Source organism: Poecilia mexicana, unplaced genomic scaffold, assembly GCF_051168715.1.
Source record: "Poecilia mexicana isolate PSO_F unplaced genomic scaffold, ASM5116871v1 scaffold_14, whole genome shotgun sequence".
Classification (NCBI taxonomy): Eukaryota; Metazoa; Chordata; class Actinopteri; order Cyprinodontiformes; family Poeciliidae; genus Poecilia; species Poecilia mexicana.
In genome coordinates, this window is record NW_028263383.1 from 11,344,508 (window position 1) to 11,362,325 (window position 17,818).

The window sequence follows — 17,818 nt, forward strand, 5'->3', positions numbered from 1 at the left end:
GAGGACATTAATAGAGTAACCATTTTAATCAAACTTGTTGATAAAAAAATCAATAAAGCTACCTTATTCTTAAACAGAACTGGACTTTAGATCTAAAACAAAGCAGTTTGGCTGATGAACAGAAAAAAATATGATGGACATTAAAACATTGTCTGTGTTCTTAAACCACATCTTAACTAATTTGTCTGCATTTGTAAGACTCAGCAGCCGTTTGAAAGACTCATTTAACTTTAACTTCCTGGTTCTTAAGATTTTGTTTTGATATTTCCTCAAAATGTTCTTTCCTTTGTATGCCCTCATTTTATGACGTGCACAAATCACCCATCCATCCATCCACCCATCCATCCATCCATCCATCCATCCATCCATCACCAATTCATCAACACAAGATACACACAGGACAAACAATCATTCACACATATGATCATTCCTAAAGGCTATATGGAGAGCCTAATTAAGCTCAAGTAAATATTTTTCGACTCCTGAAGTGAGCAGGAGAGCCTGGAGAGAACCCTGCATGCCAGAGGAGATTATGTAAACTCCAGGACCCAAGAACTGCAGGAGCTTTTTGCTGCAAGGCAGCAGTGTTTACAGCAGCACAGCCCTGCAGCCTGCAACACTCTGCTCCACAGCAAAACCCCCAAACAACCTGATGATGCAAGTTTCCCCCTTTTTCCAGAAAACGTAATGACTGTCATGTTGGTCAAACGCTTACCTTTTGGAAAATAATCAAAAATCTCTTTCGCTCTCTCAAAATAACTAGAATAGAAATAACTTCACAGTGAGAAAATTCAGATAGATCAGCAGCAATGTGAAGATCCACAAAAAATAAATTAAATATAAAAATATAAAGTAGAATAACGGATGCATTCCTTGGATTTTTTATTTTTGCAACACCAGGCTACCTAAAACAGGACTAGTATATTGATGTAAAATAAACAAAAAAAAACTAAGAGGATAAAACAAACAGGTAATTCTTATGTTTATATAAAAGTAGTTTTAATTGCATGTCGGTATTTTAATCAAATATGATAGAGAGGGGAAAAATGGTTTTATTGCCCTATATTTAAATAAGACTGGTAGGATAAGAGTCCGGTGGGTCTCCTCCCACTCTCACGCTTTCAGTCGGGTGAAGGCGGGCGGGCCAGCCCGTCCAGCGACGTCAGAGGCGGTTCTTTACTTAAACTTGAATCAGGAGCAAAGTTTTCAGAGCCAGGACGGCGTTGCCTAGCAGCTGCGGGAGGACTCTGACCACTTCACGTTCGCTTTTTTACCGGACTTTCCCCTGTCCTCCTTCTATCATCTGAAATTTTGAAAGTCTCGATACCAAACATGTCCTTCACGGTGACACTGAAGGGACCCTCTCCATGGGGTTTTCGCCTGGTGGGAGGACGGGATTTTAGCACACCGTTAACCATCTCCAGGGTACGTAGCGACTTTTCCTGCTTCCATTCATTGAATTGTGAAAAAAGGGGAAGACGCACAGCCGCGTTGACCCTGTTTGATATGCAGACATATTGGGATTGTAAGCAATATTATTGATTGGATGAAAGTTTTCAAAGTTTTATTAGTCTTTAGAAAGCTGTGAGTTCATAACTGAAAGATGGTGCTGTCTATTTTCTGGCAGGTGATTTGCCAGTGAAGTCACTGTGAGCGATCATTTGTTCTCAGTCTGCAGTCTAAACAGAAAAGGGATGATAATCCAAGTAATATTTTTAGCGTAGGGGAATAGTACTTAATTAGCGTTGGCGAATTAAAAAAAGCATAATGGGGACATGGCTTATGATGAAAGAACTGTAGGTAGCAATTGCAGATCAAAATGTAAAGTTTATTAATAAGATACTTTTTGTAAATTAGTGCTGTAAAAATACTGAATTGGTAGCTTTACTTCACAGGCAGTGCGCAGGTGGTAGAGAGGAAAGACTGTTATCATTACATTTTATTATTCAGAATATTTTTTTCTAGAGGTTTATTTAGATACACACTCACACTTAAACACACACACATCACACTCATTTGAAGTTTTTGATGCGGTAGACCTGGCTCATCACACAGGGCGGTATAGTGTAGGGGATGCCAGGAGTGCAGGTCAAACAAGAAATAAGAAGTACTGCTGAAGGGATTGTCCAGCTGTTAGCTGTGAGTCTCTAAAGTACAACTTGAGATTTATAATATTTTAACCAAGCATATGAAATGCTTTTTTGTATGAATGCACAATATTTACTAGCCAGCCCAGATAAAATTATGCCAGGCTCAATACTGATTCTTTTAAACATAGTTTGTGATTCATATTATTTCACTTGTGGAAATAAAAAAAATGTCCAAAATGTGTCACTTAAAATTGTAGCAATTTTAAAATGAACTTTTTGAAATCATGGTATGCCTTGAAACTAGTAACCATCCCATGGTTGATGTTAGTTTTGCTACCTGGATGAGTGACTCCACATGAAATGACCCTTTCAAACTGTGCTTGAATCCTTATCTTGTAAGACATCATTGTTTGAAATATTGACAAAAGTAGATGAAGCTGTACTTTCAAAGCCTCATGAACTTCCCTGACCCTCACAATTTAGGTCAAGAGTCACGGTGCTTGCAGTGGATCTGGCAGTAGCCATTAGTTCATCTTAGCCAGGGAAAACACAGCCTGGTGCTGCAGGGCTTACAGGAGGGACAGCGTAAGTGAGAAGAAGGGGGGGGTGCTGACATTTGTTTTTCATCAGTGCTTATTCGTGCTGCTGAGGGATTCCAGGTGTTGTCCTCAGCTGGATCACCAGCCCCTCCATGTAACTGCAAGGTGCAAGCATTTCAAACTGGAGGTGTAATTTTTACATTTACAAGCATAGATTAACAACTTTGAAAGGACAAGCAGGAGACCCTCTGGGTCAGTTCAAGTGCTCAGTTCCATTAGCACCAAAAGGAGGGAAAAAAGGTTTGATGCCACAATGTAGCTGGTTTGAGTCAAACAGTATGTGCAAAAGTCTTGACAAATGTAAACCATCAGGTTTGTGGGTCCATCATTCTCACAGCAGTGGGACTCGCTTGCAGACTTGGTGAATTCAGTTCTCTTAAATCACAGTGAAAGTTAACTGAATTTGACATCCCAAAATCAAAGTTATAAACAAAGTGCCTATTTCATGAAATGTTGACTCTGGGAACTGTTGAAGTGGGTTTCTGTTGGTATAAAGCTTCCAATCTCTGGAAAATATTTGTAAAGTGAAGATCTTTCTCAGTGCAGCCTCAGGGCATCTTGGATAAGCTTTGGTTTCAATGCAATAAATCACTTAATTTCTCACCAGTTGAATTTGCGCGTTCTTGCATGATTCCCAAAATAAAAAGCATGACATTCACTGCATTCCTTCTGATGCAGCAGGTGTTGCAAAACCTTGTCTTCTTGGCAACATTACAGTTAATTACAGGTTACACTTCACAGATTGTTACAGAGGAGATATACACAATAAAAACCCATAGCTGACATGGAAGAGCTACTTGCAGGAATGAATGGAGGATGTTTGGGTAATTCCAAAATCTTGGATTGAAAGTTAGACAAGGAAGCAGCTGTGGAAAAGGAAGCATATCTAACAAAATGTGTAATGTAAGAGGCTTAAATATACGCATAGTATTTGCAACCAAATCCCTGGATACCGCTACAACAGCCTCTGTACCAGCCATTACACATCAATTCATTCACCATGTGACATAATAACAACTTAAACTTTAGCTTGCTTTTGGAAAATATGTTTAGCAGTCGGAAAAAATGAAGATGCCTTAAAATGCATTATTTGTGTTAATAGCCATGCATTGAGATCATTGTTTGGGGTTTTTCCTGTTGTCCAGTGCTTCAGTTTGCTGATTTTGATAAGAAATTACTTACAACTGGGTCTATGTTTTATTTAGGGGTTTGAAGATACACCCACCTAATGAGATGAAATGACTGATAATATTTTAGGTAAAAAAAGGAATCAGTTTCTTGGTTTATGCCCTTTTTTATAAAACATACTCTCTGTTTTAAAGACACAGAGTGTATAATAATTCAGTCGAGGTTGGACCAATTTAAATGTACATTTTTATGCTTGTTCTTAGGATGTTTCTTTTTGTTTTCTCTCCTACTAGAAGACAGGGGTCTCAAACTCCAGTCCTCAAAAGCCACTGTGTTGTAGCTTTTAGCAACATGTACTCCGTCACTCCTGAGTCAAATGGCTGAATTACCTCTCAGCATGTCTTCATGTTCTATGGAAGCAGAAACTCCAGTTACTAGGGAACATAAAATCCACTATTTCCATCTCAGTAAAAATCAAAGGTTTTATTGCAAAAGTTGGTTCTGGCTGACCTTTGCTGTGTTGGCAAACTAAATTAGTTTCTTTTTGATGACTTTTCTACCTTACCACCTCTTTGTTCTCCAAAACTTTGTGTGCTGCATTAAGCAAGTGTCACCAAATAAATGAGCAACATACAGAGCCTTAAACATCTAGGTAACATTTATTGCTGTTCAAGCAGTTCTTTACCACATGAATGTTGGCTGCTGTGATATCATGATTAGGATGGATTTTCAATATGTTGCACAGTCCTAATATAGGTTTTAAGCTCAAAGATGAGCATGTCTGTGACTATTCATCTGGACACCAATTGAATAGTATTTGCAAGAGACAGACCCCACTTTGACCAGTAATATAACGTTTTAATATAAGATTTCATGCACTGAGTAAAGATTTATTGCTTTTTGGCTGAGCATTAACTTAGCATAAATAAATGTAAGTACCTAATTTCTCATGTACTAAAGTGAATGACTGGAAACAACCCCACACTGAGAAAGGGAAAGTTGTAAATACCAGAAAACAAGTTCTGATGGCATTCTCTGGTTCTTAAGCTAAGGTGTTAATGTTTCCAAAAAAGACTTAGTCCCCTGCCAAGCCATTAGAAATTATTCCAGTTCATGGTTAACACATTTGACTGGAAGTATTTGTCCCAATGGTGTGTTTATGTGTGTGGTGTTGTGGGTTATTAAATGTTTGTGGGTAAATGAGAACTGTTGAGAGGCAGAGGAAGGTAAACATGTAGAAATAACTGAATAAGTATTTTGTGTGGATTTGCTGAATGTGACACATGTAGGATAAACGCTTTGTTCATCAGTGTCACACCAACATCCAGACAGACGGTGACGCAGGAAACTTATCCCCTCTACCAGGTGGCAAACATTCAAACACTGAACAGGAATTCAGATGTGGGCGTTGGGTAAATATGGGGCAGATTTCTGCTGTTTCCAGCATTCCCCTCTAACACCCCATGGTGTTATGGCAGACGATGTTTGCATATTTCAGTATCCTGTTTTGTCTAACGTTAAGGTGGTGTTTTTAAATCATGGTTTAATTAAGGTTGTGTTTAAATCAATACCAGCAACAACCCTTGACGCCTTATTTATAAAAAAAAATCTATTTGACCAAGCACCAGCAATTTGCAAAAATAATTAGATATTATTTGATTAAAAAACAAAGAAAAAAAAACATTTTAATGGAAAACATGCTGAATCCTGGCTGATAAATTCAGTTACTGACATGTTTGGCTGCAGTTTCACAAAATACAAAGTGTGAAAATGATTATTGTCAGTATTTAAACATACATAATATTCCTCAGTAGATTAGTTTTGGATCCATTTCATATACATGTTATTTACATAGTGTTTAATTTTAACAAACATTATTTGAGGAAGTGTATTACAGGATTATTTTGTCAAGATGTATGGTTAATGGTCAATTTATTTTTCAGCACAGAAAACCTGCAGGGTCTGGACCACACTGACCTTAAGCATCTGATCATGCAAGCAGTCTCATTTTAGGTCTTCATTGCAAGATTTTGGACTTACAGATGGATTGCAATATGAGGTCAAACAGGAACTGGTTGCTTCGTGTCTGTAAAACGGTTTTGTGTTTAACAATGCTTCTCTGTCCCAAAATAAGAGAACATGACTTAAGTACAAATACAACCATGAGACATTTTGCAGTTGCATATCTTGGAGCTCAGTGTTCTTTGTACCCTGTAATCTCTCAAAGTATGTTTTTTCATATCTGCCACATACCAGAGATATGACCACTGAAGCCTTGTGGGTTCTTTTGGACAGCGATGACTACAATAATTGTCTTCAAGAGTCAAAGCAGGTGATCATTTCAGATGTTGCATCTCAACAACAAATAATGGATAACAGTGGGGTGTTCATATTCTTGTCATTAACTACATGGAACAATGTCACGTGTTTGGAATGATGCAAATTTGCTTCTTCTGATCACTAAATAATTGAAGAATGTGAATAATTACTGGATTTTGTTATCAGAGTTTAAAGTAGGACAATGAAGTTGCAGCTTAACGTAAGGCATAAGAGAGACTAAGTGAAATATATTCTGATGTAGATTTAGTAAAAAGTGCTTTAAAAGATTGCTTGTACTCCCTTTAATTATGAAATATAAATAAATACAATAGAATTTTGTTCATATTTTCCAACCTCAGTTTTATCACTAAAGACATCTCTTTTCCAAAGAAAGCAACAGTAAGTGCATCACATTAAAGATAAGAGGTAAATTTTTCACTTCAGGTGTTGGATACACCGCTCAGGTTCTGATGCAACTGTCAATAGATAATGTAGGATTGCAAAGTTTTATAAAACCTATATTCCCTCATGTTTAAAAGGGTTGAAACAATTAGATGTGACAATAAACTTTATTTGAGAAATATTTATTTTAGATGTAAAATCAATACAGTGAAAATATTGTAGGTTGTTTGACTTTATCTGAACGACCACCTGTTAGGTTTTTCATCAGTTCTGCTCGTACAAATGAGTATTTTGAAGAGAAATGTTGAGGGTACAAATTGTAGGTCTCTCTGAAGTTGGACTCTTTCCCACTCTGCTTTTTTCATGTGGAAAATTATCCAGGCTCATCTAATTTTTTTTAATTACCGCCAACAGCAACGCAGCGTGGCATATATTTATGCCAGTTAAATGCACTGTGATAAGCAACAACCCGGGTAAAGTTAGCTTCCTGTGTTTGCTCTGTAGATTCTGATACAGAACAGAATCTACGGACCCATCAACCCAGCATGCATTGCGCAGGTGAAAAACTGGCGACCTCCAAAAGATATATATTTGACGTATTACAAACAGCATTTTTTTTTAGTTAACATGAAAATTACAAGATATTTAGGTCAACATGTTCAACTAATTGTGGATCCCTTTTTAAGAAAAGTAGGCATCCAAAAGCAGTTGTTCCAAACTGGTCATAATTATTGTTTATCTCATTACAAATTTAATTCACAAGTTAAGTCAAGGCTTAAGTTTTAAAGAAGCAAATGCAAGTCAGTTCTCAAGTCTTTCACCTAAAAGTCAAGTCTATGACTGAAATTAACATCCTCAGACTGCATAAGTGGAGAGTAGTTAGCTGCAGTCTCTGAGACTGCTATGGACTTAGCAAGGACTGCTCATATCATCTACACAAGCTAACTTTCACCCCTGTTTGCAAGATGAAGATTGTTCATGAGACAAGTCCCCACAGCTCCAGTCTTTCTTATTCCTCTTGGCAGTTCCAGTCCCTTTGTTTTAGTGTGATTAACCCACTCCAGTCGGAACCTCACGCCCACGTCTTTGCTATTAAAAATGTTGCCAAGGTCATAACCATGGTTTTTATCACACAGCCAGCAAGCAAACAAAGGCGTTGGACTCTTTGTCAGGAATTACTTACTTTGTCACTGAGAAGTGGAACTTGGCCCTCCCACCCAGTCAAAAACATTTCCAAGTGAAATTTATTGAAATGGAGTTTATGTGTCAGATAAATATTTATACAGGTAATTTACTGTTAAGTTTCTCTATGAACATGTCGCATCGAGATGCTGGACTGCCAGTTTTGACTGGTGTTTAAATAAAGTATTGCTGCTGTTTCAGGAGTTGGGTTGGCACATCTTAGCGATTAGCAGGAACATGTTTGATCCATCAAGTCGAACACGTTCAACGGTTTAGATCTTGATAAAAGAGACAGGAAAGACACATGGTAAAAAGTGATAGTGGCAAGACTTTGCCCCCAGAAAGATGACACACCAGGGTGAAAGTTCTCATCCAGTTTTATTACATGCTCTGTGCAGTGTAAATGTACAAAAACATTCATGAGCTTTCAGCATTTTTCTTTTCTGGGCTCAAAGCCTGTAATTTACTCTGACATATTCAAAGTGGAACCACATATTCACTAACATATTCACATGATGACACTGGATGACATAAGGTTTGCATTTGCTTACCAGACTTTCTGTTTGTATTTAACTAAGTATAGCTTTACTTTAGGCACACGTTAGTTGTAAATATGATTTTTCGAATAACTTTGGTGTTGCATCAGAACCTGAGCGGTGTATCCAACACCTGAAGTGAAAAATTTACCTCTTATCTTTAATGTGATGCACTTACTGTTGCTTTCTTTGGAAAAGAGATGTCTTTAGTGATAAAACTGAGGTTGGAAAATATGAACAAAATTCTATTGTATTTATTTATGTTTTAGCCTTTCAAACAAATAATATCTGATAAGAAACTGGATACATACAAAAAAACACGACTGAAAATTCTTTGGATAATTGTCCTCCTGCAAACCTGAAGTTATTGAGTGATGGCTAGACATTTTCCTTCAGGATAATCTGTTACAGAACAGACTTTGTGGGTCCATCAATCACAGCAAGTCGTCCTGCTCCTGAAGCAACAAGAGAAACTCTCATTCCGCCACAATGTTGACTGTAAATATAAAGTCATATTGAAAAGCTCTTAGTTTTACGCCAGATTTTACCTTCCAAGATGTAAACCCTCCAAAAAAATTCCACTTTTGTCTCATCGGTTCTCAGAATATTTTTCAAAAAGTCTGGAGATTTATCAGGATGTTTTTTGGCAAATGTGAGTCTAGAACTTTGTTCTTTTTCCCAGCCATTGTTCTGGCTGTATAACCTCCCATGGATAAGATTTTAGCCCTGTCTCTTTATTGAATCATAAAAACTGACTGAGGCAAGTGAAACCGGCGGTGCTTTGATATGGTTTGGGTTCTTTTAGGACCTCCTTCAGAAGTCTTTGATGTGCTCTTGAAGTAAATTTGGTAGACTGGCTTGTCCTGTGAAGGTTCATTAACTTTCCATGTTTGCTTCATTTGTGAATAATGGCCGTCACAGAATAGTGCACAGTGTTGTTTATGTTTTGCTTTTTAGATGCTTGAGTCTACTTCAAGATGTCGGGCACATTCTATGTAAGGGATTCTTGACTCTAATCCTGGAAGTAATCTTCCTGGCTGTAGCAAGTGAAATTCACTCTAGACAAATTAGTATATTCTTGTTAATTAATGATTTAAGTAACTTTTCCACATAGGGCCAGGTTGGTTCAAACAGCTTTTTGTTCTTAGTAAATGAACAGAGGATTTGAAAACTCTGGTTAATTTACTCTAGTTACCAGAAGAAAAACCACAACAAACATTTGAGAGAAAACAACTTCTAATTGAAACTGCTTGGACATATGTAATTACTTAACATGGAATGAAAAGTGTACACATAGCAAACTATAATTTTGTATGAACTGTGTGTTTACATCACCTTTAGGGCTCTTTGGGCAGACATGTTTGTCCTTTATTGTCTATTTTTGCCATACTATTGTGGTATTTGGCATACCATTGTGTGTGTGAGAGTGTGTCTGTGAATCATGCTGTGCTGTTCAGGGTCTCAGCCTAAAGATATAACCCACTGTGTGTGTGTATGTGTGTTTTGTGGGTGAAGGAGCTTTGTTCCACTGTGACACAATCCTGGCCCAGATCCAACGCTCACACAAATGTTTAAAGGGAATTCTTTCTTGGGAAGCCACAATGATGGAGCAACGTAAACTCTGCCCTCCAACGCTACCCTCAGGTTAGCGTCTCGTCAGCCAAAAAAACAGCCCTGTCACATTTCCCACCCTAAGAGACGTTTGTGCATACGCCTTTTGCAAGGACTCGATCTTTAATTAACAAGTTTATAGTCATGCAGTTGTTTATGCCAAATTTCTGCAAGTGCAGTTTTCCCAGAATTGCTCTTGCATATACAAATTTATGCAATCTCCCCCCACTGTCCTCTGTGTTTACCGGAACTGAGTTAGTGACATCGATGCGGTTGCAGGCTGTAAATTCACAATTCCTCATCTGAACCACACAATCCAGCTATTAGTGCTTCATGGAGCGTAAACTTGTATGTCTTTTCCACAACTGCGAGCCAAATCCTTTTCTTCCAGACTTCTGCTTATTACTGCAGCTCTTTACGTGTTATTTGCACTGGATTAAATTACTATATCTGTTTTTCAAAGTCAGGTTTTTACTGATCCAGAAGCAACATGTCTCAGAGCAGCTGTCAGAATAAAAACATTAGAGTTGGTGTGGAGTTAAGCAGTGGGGGTTCTGCTATGGAGATCAATGAGTTCAGCTTAAAAACTTGCACCAAGTGACAAAGATGGATAACCAACACAAGCATAAGGATTTGATTTAGGAAACATATGTGAAGCTCAGAGACAATTAGCTGGTTTCAGCTTTCTGTGTTTAAATTTATCCAACCTTTTTGAATGTAATACTAACTTTGTGATCAAATTACTATAAATTGAGTTAAACAATGACTTTTTTGTGCCGTTATTGTGCAAACATTCCTCAGATGTTGATAACCGGCTCTCTTAACTAAATTGATAATCTCAAAGCAGAAAATAATTGTTTTTGTACAGTGTTAAAAAGAGCTAAGAGTAAACAAAATTAATAAAAGCAAAATTAAAATGGGACAGATGGATGTTATTTCTCAGCAGTTTATTTCTGGTGCAGAAAGTAAAATGAATAAATTGAATCCATTATTTTTAACTGTAATCACATCCTGCACCACTCCGTCTTGCAGCAGAGCTGTACACGTTTTGAATAACGATCGTCTTTCCCCTGGTTGGTTAGGAAACTGAGACGAAGATGTGAATATTTTCAGGAATGTTCAGCAGCCTGTAAAATATTAATCTTTAGGAGTCATGTTTTGGTTATGCTAAAGTGTATATGAAAATCAATGTTCATATACTGACTAACCAGCTAAATGTCATGGTCTTTTCAGTTTAAAAAACAAAAGCAAATCTTTCGTCATATTAGCAAAGTATCATAACTTGTAAAAGTGAAATCACAATGTTCTTCATATCTCTCTACATCCTGTATTTACTATTTTCTTTGAAATTTACCATTTTTTATTTCATCAAGGCCTTGACCTTAAATCTTAGCTGTTCCATTTCTGTGTGGAAGAAAAGTGGGGCTAATGCTAAACCTACTCTTTCCCTCACAGTTGATAAGGGACTCTAAGTCGACCTCAGGTGTGAATGTGTACATGAATGGCAGTTTGTTTCGTTGAACCTTTGTGTTTCCGTTGTGATGAACTGGTGACCTGTACAGATGGCACCGCCTCTCACCCTCTGACCGCAGGAGATAGGCACCAGCCTGTTGTAACTCTGAATAGACACAAGTCAATATTTACAATTGGTAGATGAATGATCTTTAGTTAGCTTAGCTTCAAGAGAGCTGGTCCTGCTTTGATTTATACCAGAGAAAACCTCAGTTGGAACCGTTTATTTAGAGCTGGGAACTCTGCATCATTTTTCAATAAACTTCAGACCCTCTGGTGATATTAGTATTATTAATTTTTCAAGTAGTGAAACTGTAGGCTTTTCACATTTAACTTTAGGTAAATTACTAACTGAAACATGTCATTTTCTAATATTTGGAACATGGAAAAAGACTGGAGACGCAATAACACCTTACCTCATGTCATTGTTTTTCTTTCCTTCCTATAACAATAATGATTGGCTCAGATTCATGTGATATAACTGGTTCCATTTCATTATGGAGGAAATAATTAGCAGGTTTTTTCCTCCACAGACAGGCTTGGGAATATAAGTAACATGTGAGTATATTAGTAATTGACCTCATATGTTACTGTGTGTATGTGAAGGTGAAACACACACACTGGTTCACTGACCCTCCCCTCTCATTCTCAGCCCTCTGCCTCTCAGTGAGCCTCAAATGTCCTCAGATATGCAGGTTTCAGGAATGTGGGCTCACAGTGAAAAATCTGCTCTGATGACCTGCTGAAAGAAAATCTAGACTAGAGGAACATGGAAATATGTCATATGCAAGACCACAGAACGGCCAAGAAGAAAGGACTCACTGAGCAGATATTTTCAAATCCGTTGCATATGTTGAGGTTACTGGGTCAGATAGAATTTGCATCCTACCTTGAAAATCATTCACTGATGGTTTAGGCTTAAGCAGTTTTATGGCTGATCAATTTTGATGGGCTGAATGTTCTGACTGTCCTATTGGATTTTAAAGCCAACCTTGTTATTTTCCATTTCCCGATAAAATATCACAATTGTTTTGTTTTTTAAACTGCACTATTCTTTTGTCTTCAGTTCCTAAATAACCTGTTTGTTTGTCTGTTCATTTTAGATAACATCTGGCAGCAAGGCGGCCCAGGGTGACCTGTGTCCGGGTGACACCATTTTGGCCATCAATGGGGACAGCACAGAGTTCATGACGCATATGGAGGCTCAGAACAAGATCAAAACATGCACTCAGGAGCTCACACTCATCATCAGCAGGTATCACACTGTTGAACACTCTGCTCTGCCAAATGTAATGATGTTTGAAACCTTTCTAGAACCTAATTTAGAGTTGCCTCTCTGTGGCTTGGATTTGCAAATTCTGCCTGCAGTTCAGATTAATCTGTTTTTTTTGGAGTCCCATGAAGGTGTCATGGAAGGGGTGTCAAATGATGACTTTTAAAATGCCGAGTAATCTGAACCGCCAGTCAGAACCTCAAAGTCTCATCTGATTTTGATGCCCAAGGAGACAATGATGGTCTAAAAAAGGAACAGCCACTCCATGTTTCTTTTGTTTGCATTTTTTGTGAGGCATGGTCAGTGCAACATGACCAACACATTCAAGTAAAAGGTGCTTCAGAAGTATATAATTCTGCATTTTACCAACGACCAGGGAGTTATTTTAATTATGAAACTGGTGAAGGTGCTTCTATTTCTGCTCAGCCTGTTGGGTCTGGTACAGTTGAGTCACAGTGAAAGATGACGGCTTTACAGCAGCTTAAAATGATCTGGTTGGTGTGCCTGTAGAGCACTATCGGATTAAATGAGGCTTCTGCATGCAGTGAGTCAGACTCCTGGCCTTTACAAATACATTTCAGAAGTGATATTTTCCATTTTACTGTCTAATGAGCTAAAGCTAGAGATCGTTGGTTCTTCTAGCTGTTGAACCACTAAAGCTAGGATTTAGTGATGTAAGGTTGGATAAAAAATAAAGTAAAACTGTTTAATTCTAAGCTATGGATATGGAAAAATGACTTTCCATATGGTATAAAGTCATTAGGTTGTCATCTTGTTTGCTTAGCTTTAATACTTTATGCAGTTTTTTAAATATCTCGCACCGATAGCGGTTGATTTCATGTTTGTTTTGGATCATCGCCTGTTGCATAACACAACGTGGCTGAAGCTTCTGCTTTCAGACACATTCCCACATATTCCACTCAATAATATTTTGGTATAAACAGCAGTTTATGGTCAACCTAATGACCGGAGGTACTCGAACCCTGTGTCTGCAATACAAGCCCAAACCATGAACCTTGACTAAGCTCGGCAGTCGGTGTGAGATGTTGGTGCTGATTTGGTTTTCATCAAACCTGATGACGGAGATCTCTGCCCTGGTTCCTTCAGTTCATGTGCCATACTTTCAGGCATTAAGTTGTATTGAAGTTGTAAAGTTATGCTATGCTGTGTTTTTGTTTGTTTGTTTGTTTTTTGCAAGAAGTTTTTCTGTTGGCATACAGCTAAAACACAACTGGGTGGCGATCAGTAGCCTTCCAATAAGTATTTATCCAGTAAGAAAATCATACAATGCTCAAATAACCTGGAATTGCATATCATTTTCTCACAGGGTGGTAAGAAAAGACTGAAGATTGTTTTTAAAATTGTTTGTTTTGAACAAATGCTGTGTAGCATTTCTATTCATTGTTCTCTTCTTGTGAAAAGACATTTGTAGCTTATCTACAGCTGAGAGGAACTGGTTAGTCAGGAAGTCCAGCTCTGTCCTCGGATTCCCCGTTAACCTGGTGCAGGTGGAGGGAGATACTCAGGATAAAATAACATCACTGATGCACTGATTTCAACCAATTCCTCAAGTTGTTGCTGAAATGGAAACAAAAGATTGTGATTTATTTTTTACTTAAGAAATTATCAAGTATCTACAAACTTTTAATTAATAATTGATTTTTTAATCGGGATTAGTAAATCCATATTTACTATTTGGATTAGTAATTGTCATATTTTCATAGGGTAAAAATATGACAGGTTCTTTTAGCCATCTTTTCAAAATAGGAACATTTATGCCACGTTTATTGGGACAACACATGCAGATAGAAAGCTTTTTAAAATGCGTCTTCAATAACAAGTAGTTGATGGTGAAATAAACTCATTCTCATTGGTATGGACCCGTTTGATTTCCAAAGGCTTCCTGAGAAGTTTAACCCTTAAAATGTTGAAGGGAAGAATGAATTTGTTGACCTGTCGGCAAAAGAGGGTCGTTATATTTTATCACATCAGCGTTACTAATATATTTGAAGCTCAACTTCATCTAAATAAAATTATTTCAAACTGTATTTACTGGAGAAGCAATAATTGTTGATGTACACATGCACTTACCATTTAAACACTTCAAATCAAATTTGTCACATAAACTGACACAATGTATGAGGTCACGTTTTTTCTCTTTTGGTGTTTTTAACTGCAGTTTCCACCTATAAATAGACTAGATAGGATGTTCATTACACCCTAATTCAGATCCTTATAATTAAAAGAGGTGTTGTTACCATGGCGCTCTGGTTTGAACTTTAGAGGAGGACAGAGGCAACATGTTTCTGGAATTAAAATCATCAGTCTAAACGGTTAATGACAGAGGGGGGTGAAGGTGGTTTGAAGGTTGCAACCAAGGAAAAACTGAAATGTCAGTTGCTTCCCACATTTCTATTAGATGGTTACTTGGGCTGCTGGAGTACTGGAAAGTGCGGAGTGATTCTGGCAACCTATAAACGTTGTCGTCTTGGATGAAGAACATAATGTGGTTTCAGCCTTAGTTACGAGTGACATCTGCCAAGCTGGTTCTCTGGCTCCCTCTTTTTACTGCCGCAGAGAACAAAGTTTTCCTCCGTTTGCCAAAGAAAGCTCAAAATATAAAGTTGACACAGTCATGAGAGCAATCAGATGGGAAGAAGTTTAGATGGTCAGAAAAATGTTTTCCATTTTTTTTTTCTATCATATGCAGTGCACAATGTGACTACCTCCACTGCTTCACTTGGGAATACTCCAGCCATATATCAGGCTGAAGCTGTGGAGCATTAAGTGGTTTTTTACATGGGGATTGTAAATTTATCGAAGCATACATGAAGTAAGTCAGTGGATTGACCAGAGAAGCTCCTTTACGGTTGCTAAGGAAAACGAACATTCCAATATTTCACTGCTTAGACACCAGAATCTGGTAATTTTATCACTCCAGGAAACTGAAAAACGTCTTGCATTAAGTCAACAATCCTCATATACCTATACTGGAGAAACATGGTTTGCTTAAAGCCTGTCCATATAGACGTACAAGTAACCTCACCCTTAAATATTATAGCAAAAAACAAAGTATTTGTCTAAGTACTAAATAAGAGTTTAAATAAATCCACAAGATATAACCATAGTGTTCACCATTTCTCCTGATATTCCTTCCAAAATGTTAGGCTAAGTAACAAGAGGTAGAACAGGAAGAGCTTCTGGAATGTGACCTTTCTGTACAATGTTGGTTAAATAATTACAGAGTGAACTGCCCTGTTCTGCTGGACAGAAAAAGGATAAACCACCTCTGAAAGATAGGCATGCACATTTGGCTTGGTACATATTGCTTAATTGGACAGGCGATAAAGTGGGGGAAAAGAAAGGGAGACGCACATGATTGGAAAAACATGTTTTAACATTAATTTGAAGAAATACTTACAGATAATAATAAGAGAGCAGGAGTGTCAAAACACATTAGAGAGTGAAATTATGAGAAAGAACGACAGGACAGAAAGTAACACCAAGGAGCCATGAATCACTGAGACAAAAGGAAACGGCACATGAGATCTTCCTGGCTCAAATTATGGTTTGAATACTTTGTTTCTGGAAATTTAATTCAGAAGACAACACAGTGAAACTCGGACAGAGTAGACACGTAATCATAATACAAAGAAAGAAGAGTGAGGAGGAAAAAGTCTTGTATAAGAAAACAACGTCTCATTCAGTAGCCAGGTATCGCCTCATTACTCAGATAATGCCTCACAGCAAATGCAACCAAAACTTTTCTATGCAACCATCATGTAATATTATAACTACCAATATTTTCAGGCTAACAATGTTGGGTGGTCCCAAAGCCAAAACAGCCTTGGTAAGGCTGTTTGAGTGTTTTCAAAAACGGAGTCAAAGTTTTCTAAATCATGTGCTCTGATTTAAAAATCAGTTCAGTGTAAAATTATCCAGAGAGCAGTCGAGATATGCAGTGTCATTAAAAAACATGACATGGTTCTTTTGTTTGGGTTTACAGTGGACTCCAAATCAGATGCTAACATTAGTGTTATTAGCACCTGATGATTAAACAGTTGCTATTTTCTTACACTGACTGTAGGTTAGTTTGCTGGTTCAGAGGACCTCAGGTGGTTTCAGATGAATCATTTTAAAGCGGCGGAGGCTTCCTCAATGCTTTTGGACTTAAGGATTGTCACATGGCCTCATAAGAAGTACTTATTAGCCAAATCAAGACTGATACATGGGTACAACCCTACACCGCTCTAACTGCAGCCCATGTTTGAGAGTATAGGGGATTTAAGGTATAAGAAATGAAAGTGGGGATGGTGGTAGGAGTTCAGTCGTTGTGCAAGACATTTTACCTGCCTCACCTACCTGATGTCTGCCAGACTGCCCCGGAGCAGCTGTGGCTACCATCCAGTAGCTCGCCACCATCACTGTGTGAATGTGTGCATGAATGGGTGAATGACTGAATGTAGCAGTTTATCAAATCCGCTGGACTTGATAAACTGCTATACAAGCCCAGAGTCAGAGTTAAACACCTTCATTCTTTAGTAGCACACAGTTACTTCAGTAAAAATCAAATGTTGGCACCATGTTTTCTTCTGCTACGAGATCTCACTACATCCCTACTGAGTTGTGAAAAATCAACCATGTCAAGCATGTCCTCATGCTGCTGAGGCTTGGAGGTGTTGTTCATCCTGGAAGTATCTTTGTCATGATGGGAAGAGGAAATAAAACTAATGAGTTATCCATTCTATAGATGTGATGTTTGGGACTTAATTGATTGGAAATGGTCCTCAACTGTGGGCCACAGAAGTAAGTGAGGAGTATTTAACTGCAACCATTGATTCCAAAGTCAAATAAAATGGAAGTGACTGAAGGAGCACATGCTGACTCACTAGAAAATAATATTTTAAGGACAAGCAGTTCTCAGCCCTTATTAAAAGACCATGTCATGAAATACTGCAAAGAGTCACAAGAAATAGGAGACCTGTAATTTTGTGCAGCAGCTCATCGACAAAATATATGAGTCTTCACGTCTGCTGGGAACCAAAATTACAGTACACTGGGTGCAGCTGAACTTGAGGTCTTGAGTAACTTAAGAATGTTTCTTTGTAATGGGTTCACATGTTTAACTTTCATAACCCACATTTTTTTATGTCTTTTATGGGGCTT

General features: G+C 37.9%; 1 protein-coding gene across 1 annotated transcript in view; it reads left to right on the top strand.

Moving 5' to 3' along the window:
* The first annotated feature begins 1,194 nt into the window (after positions 1-1,194).
* Positions 1,195-17,818, top strand: part of pdlim4 (PDZ and LIM domain 4) — a 47,042-nt gene continuing 30,418 nt past the window's right edge. Inside the window, exons 1-2 of the mRNA XM_015013080.2 lie at positions 1,195-1,425; positions 12,483-12,634. Coding sequence (XP_014868566.2) covers positions 1,333-1,425; positions 12,483-12,634 — 245 coding nt within the window. The 5' untranslated portion in view covers positions 1,195-1,332. The remainder of the gene's footprint in view (positions 1,426-12,482; positions 12,635-17,818) is intronic.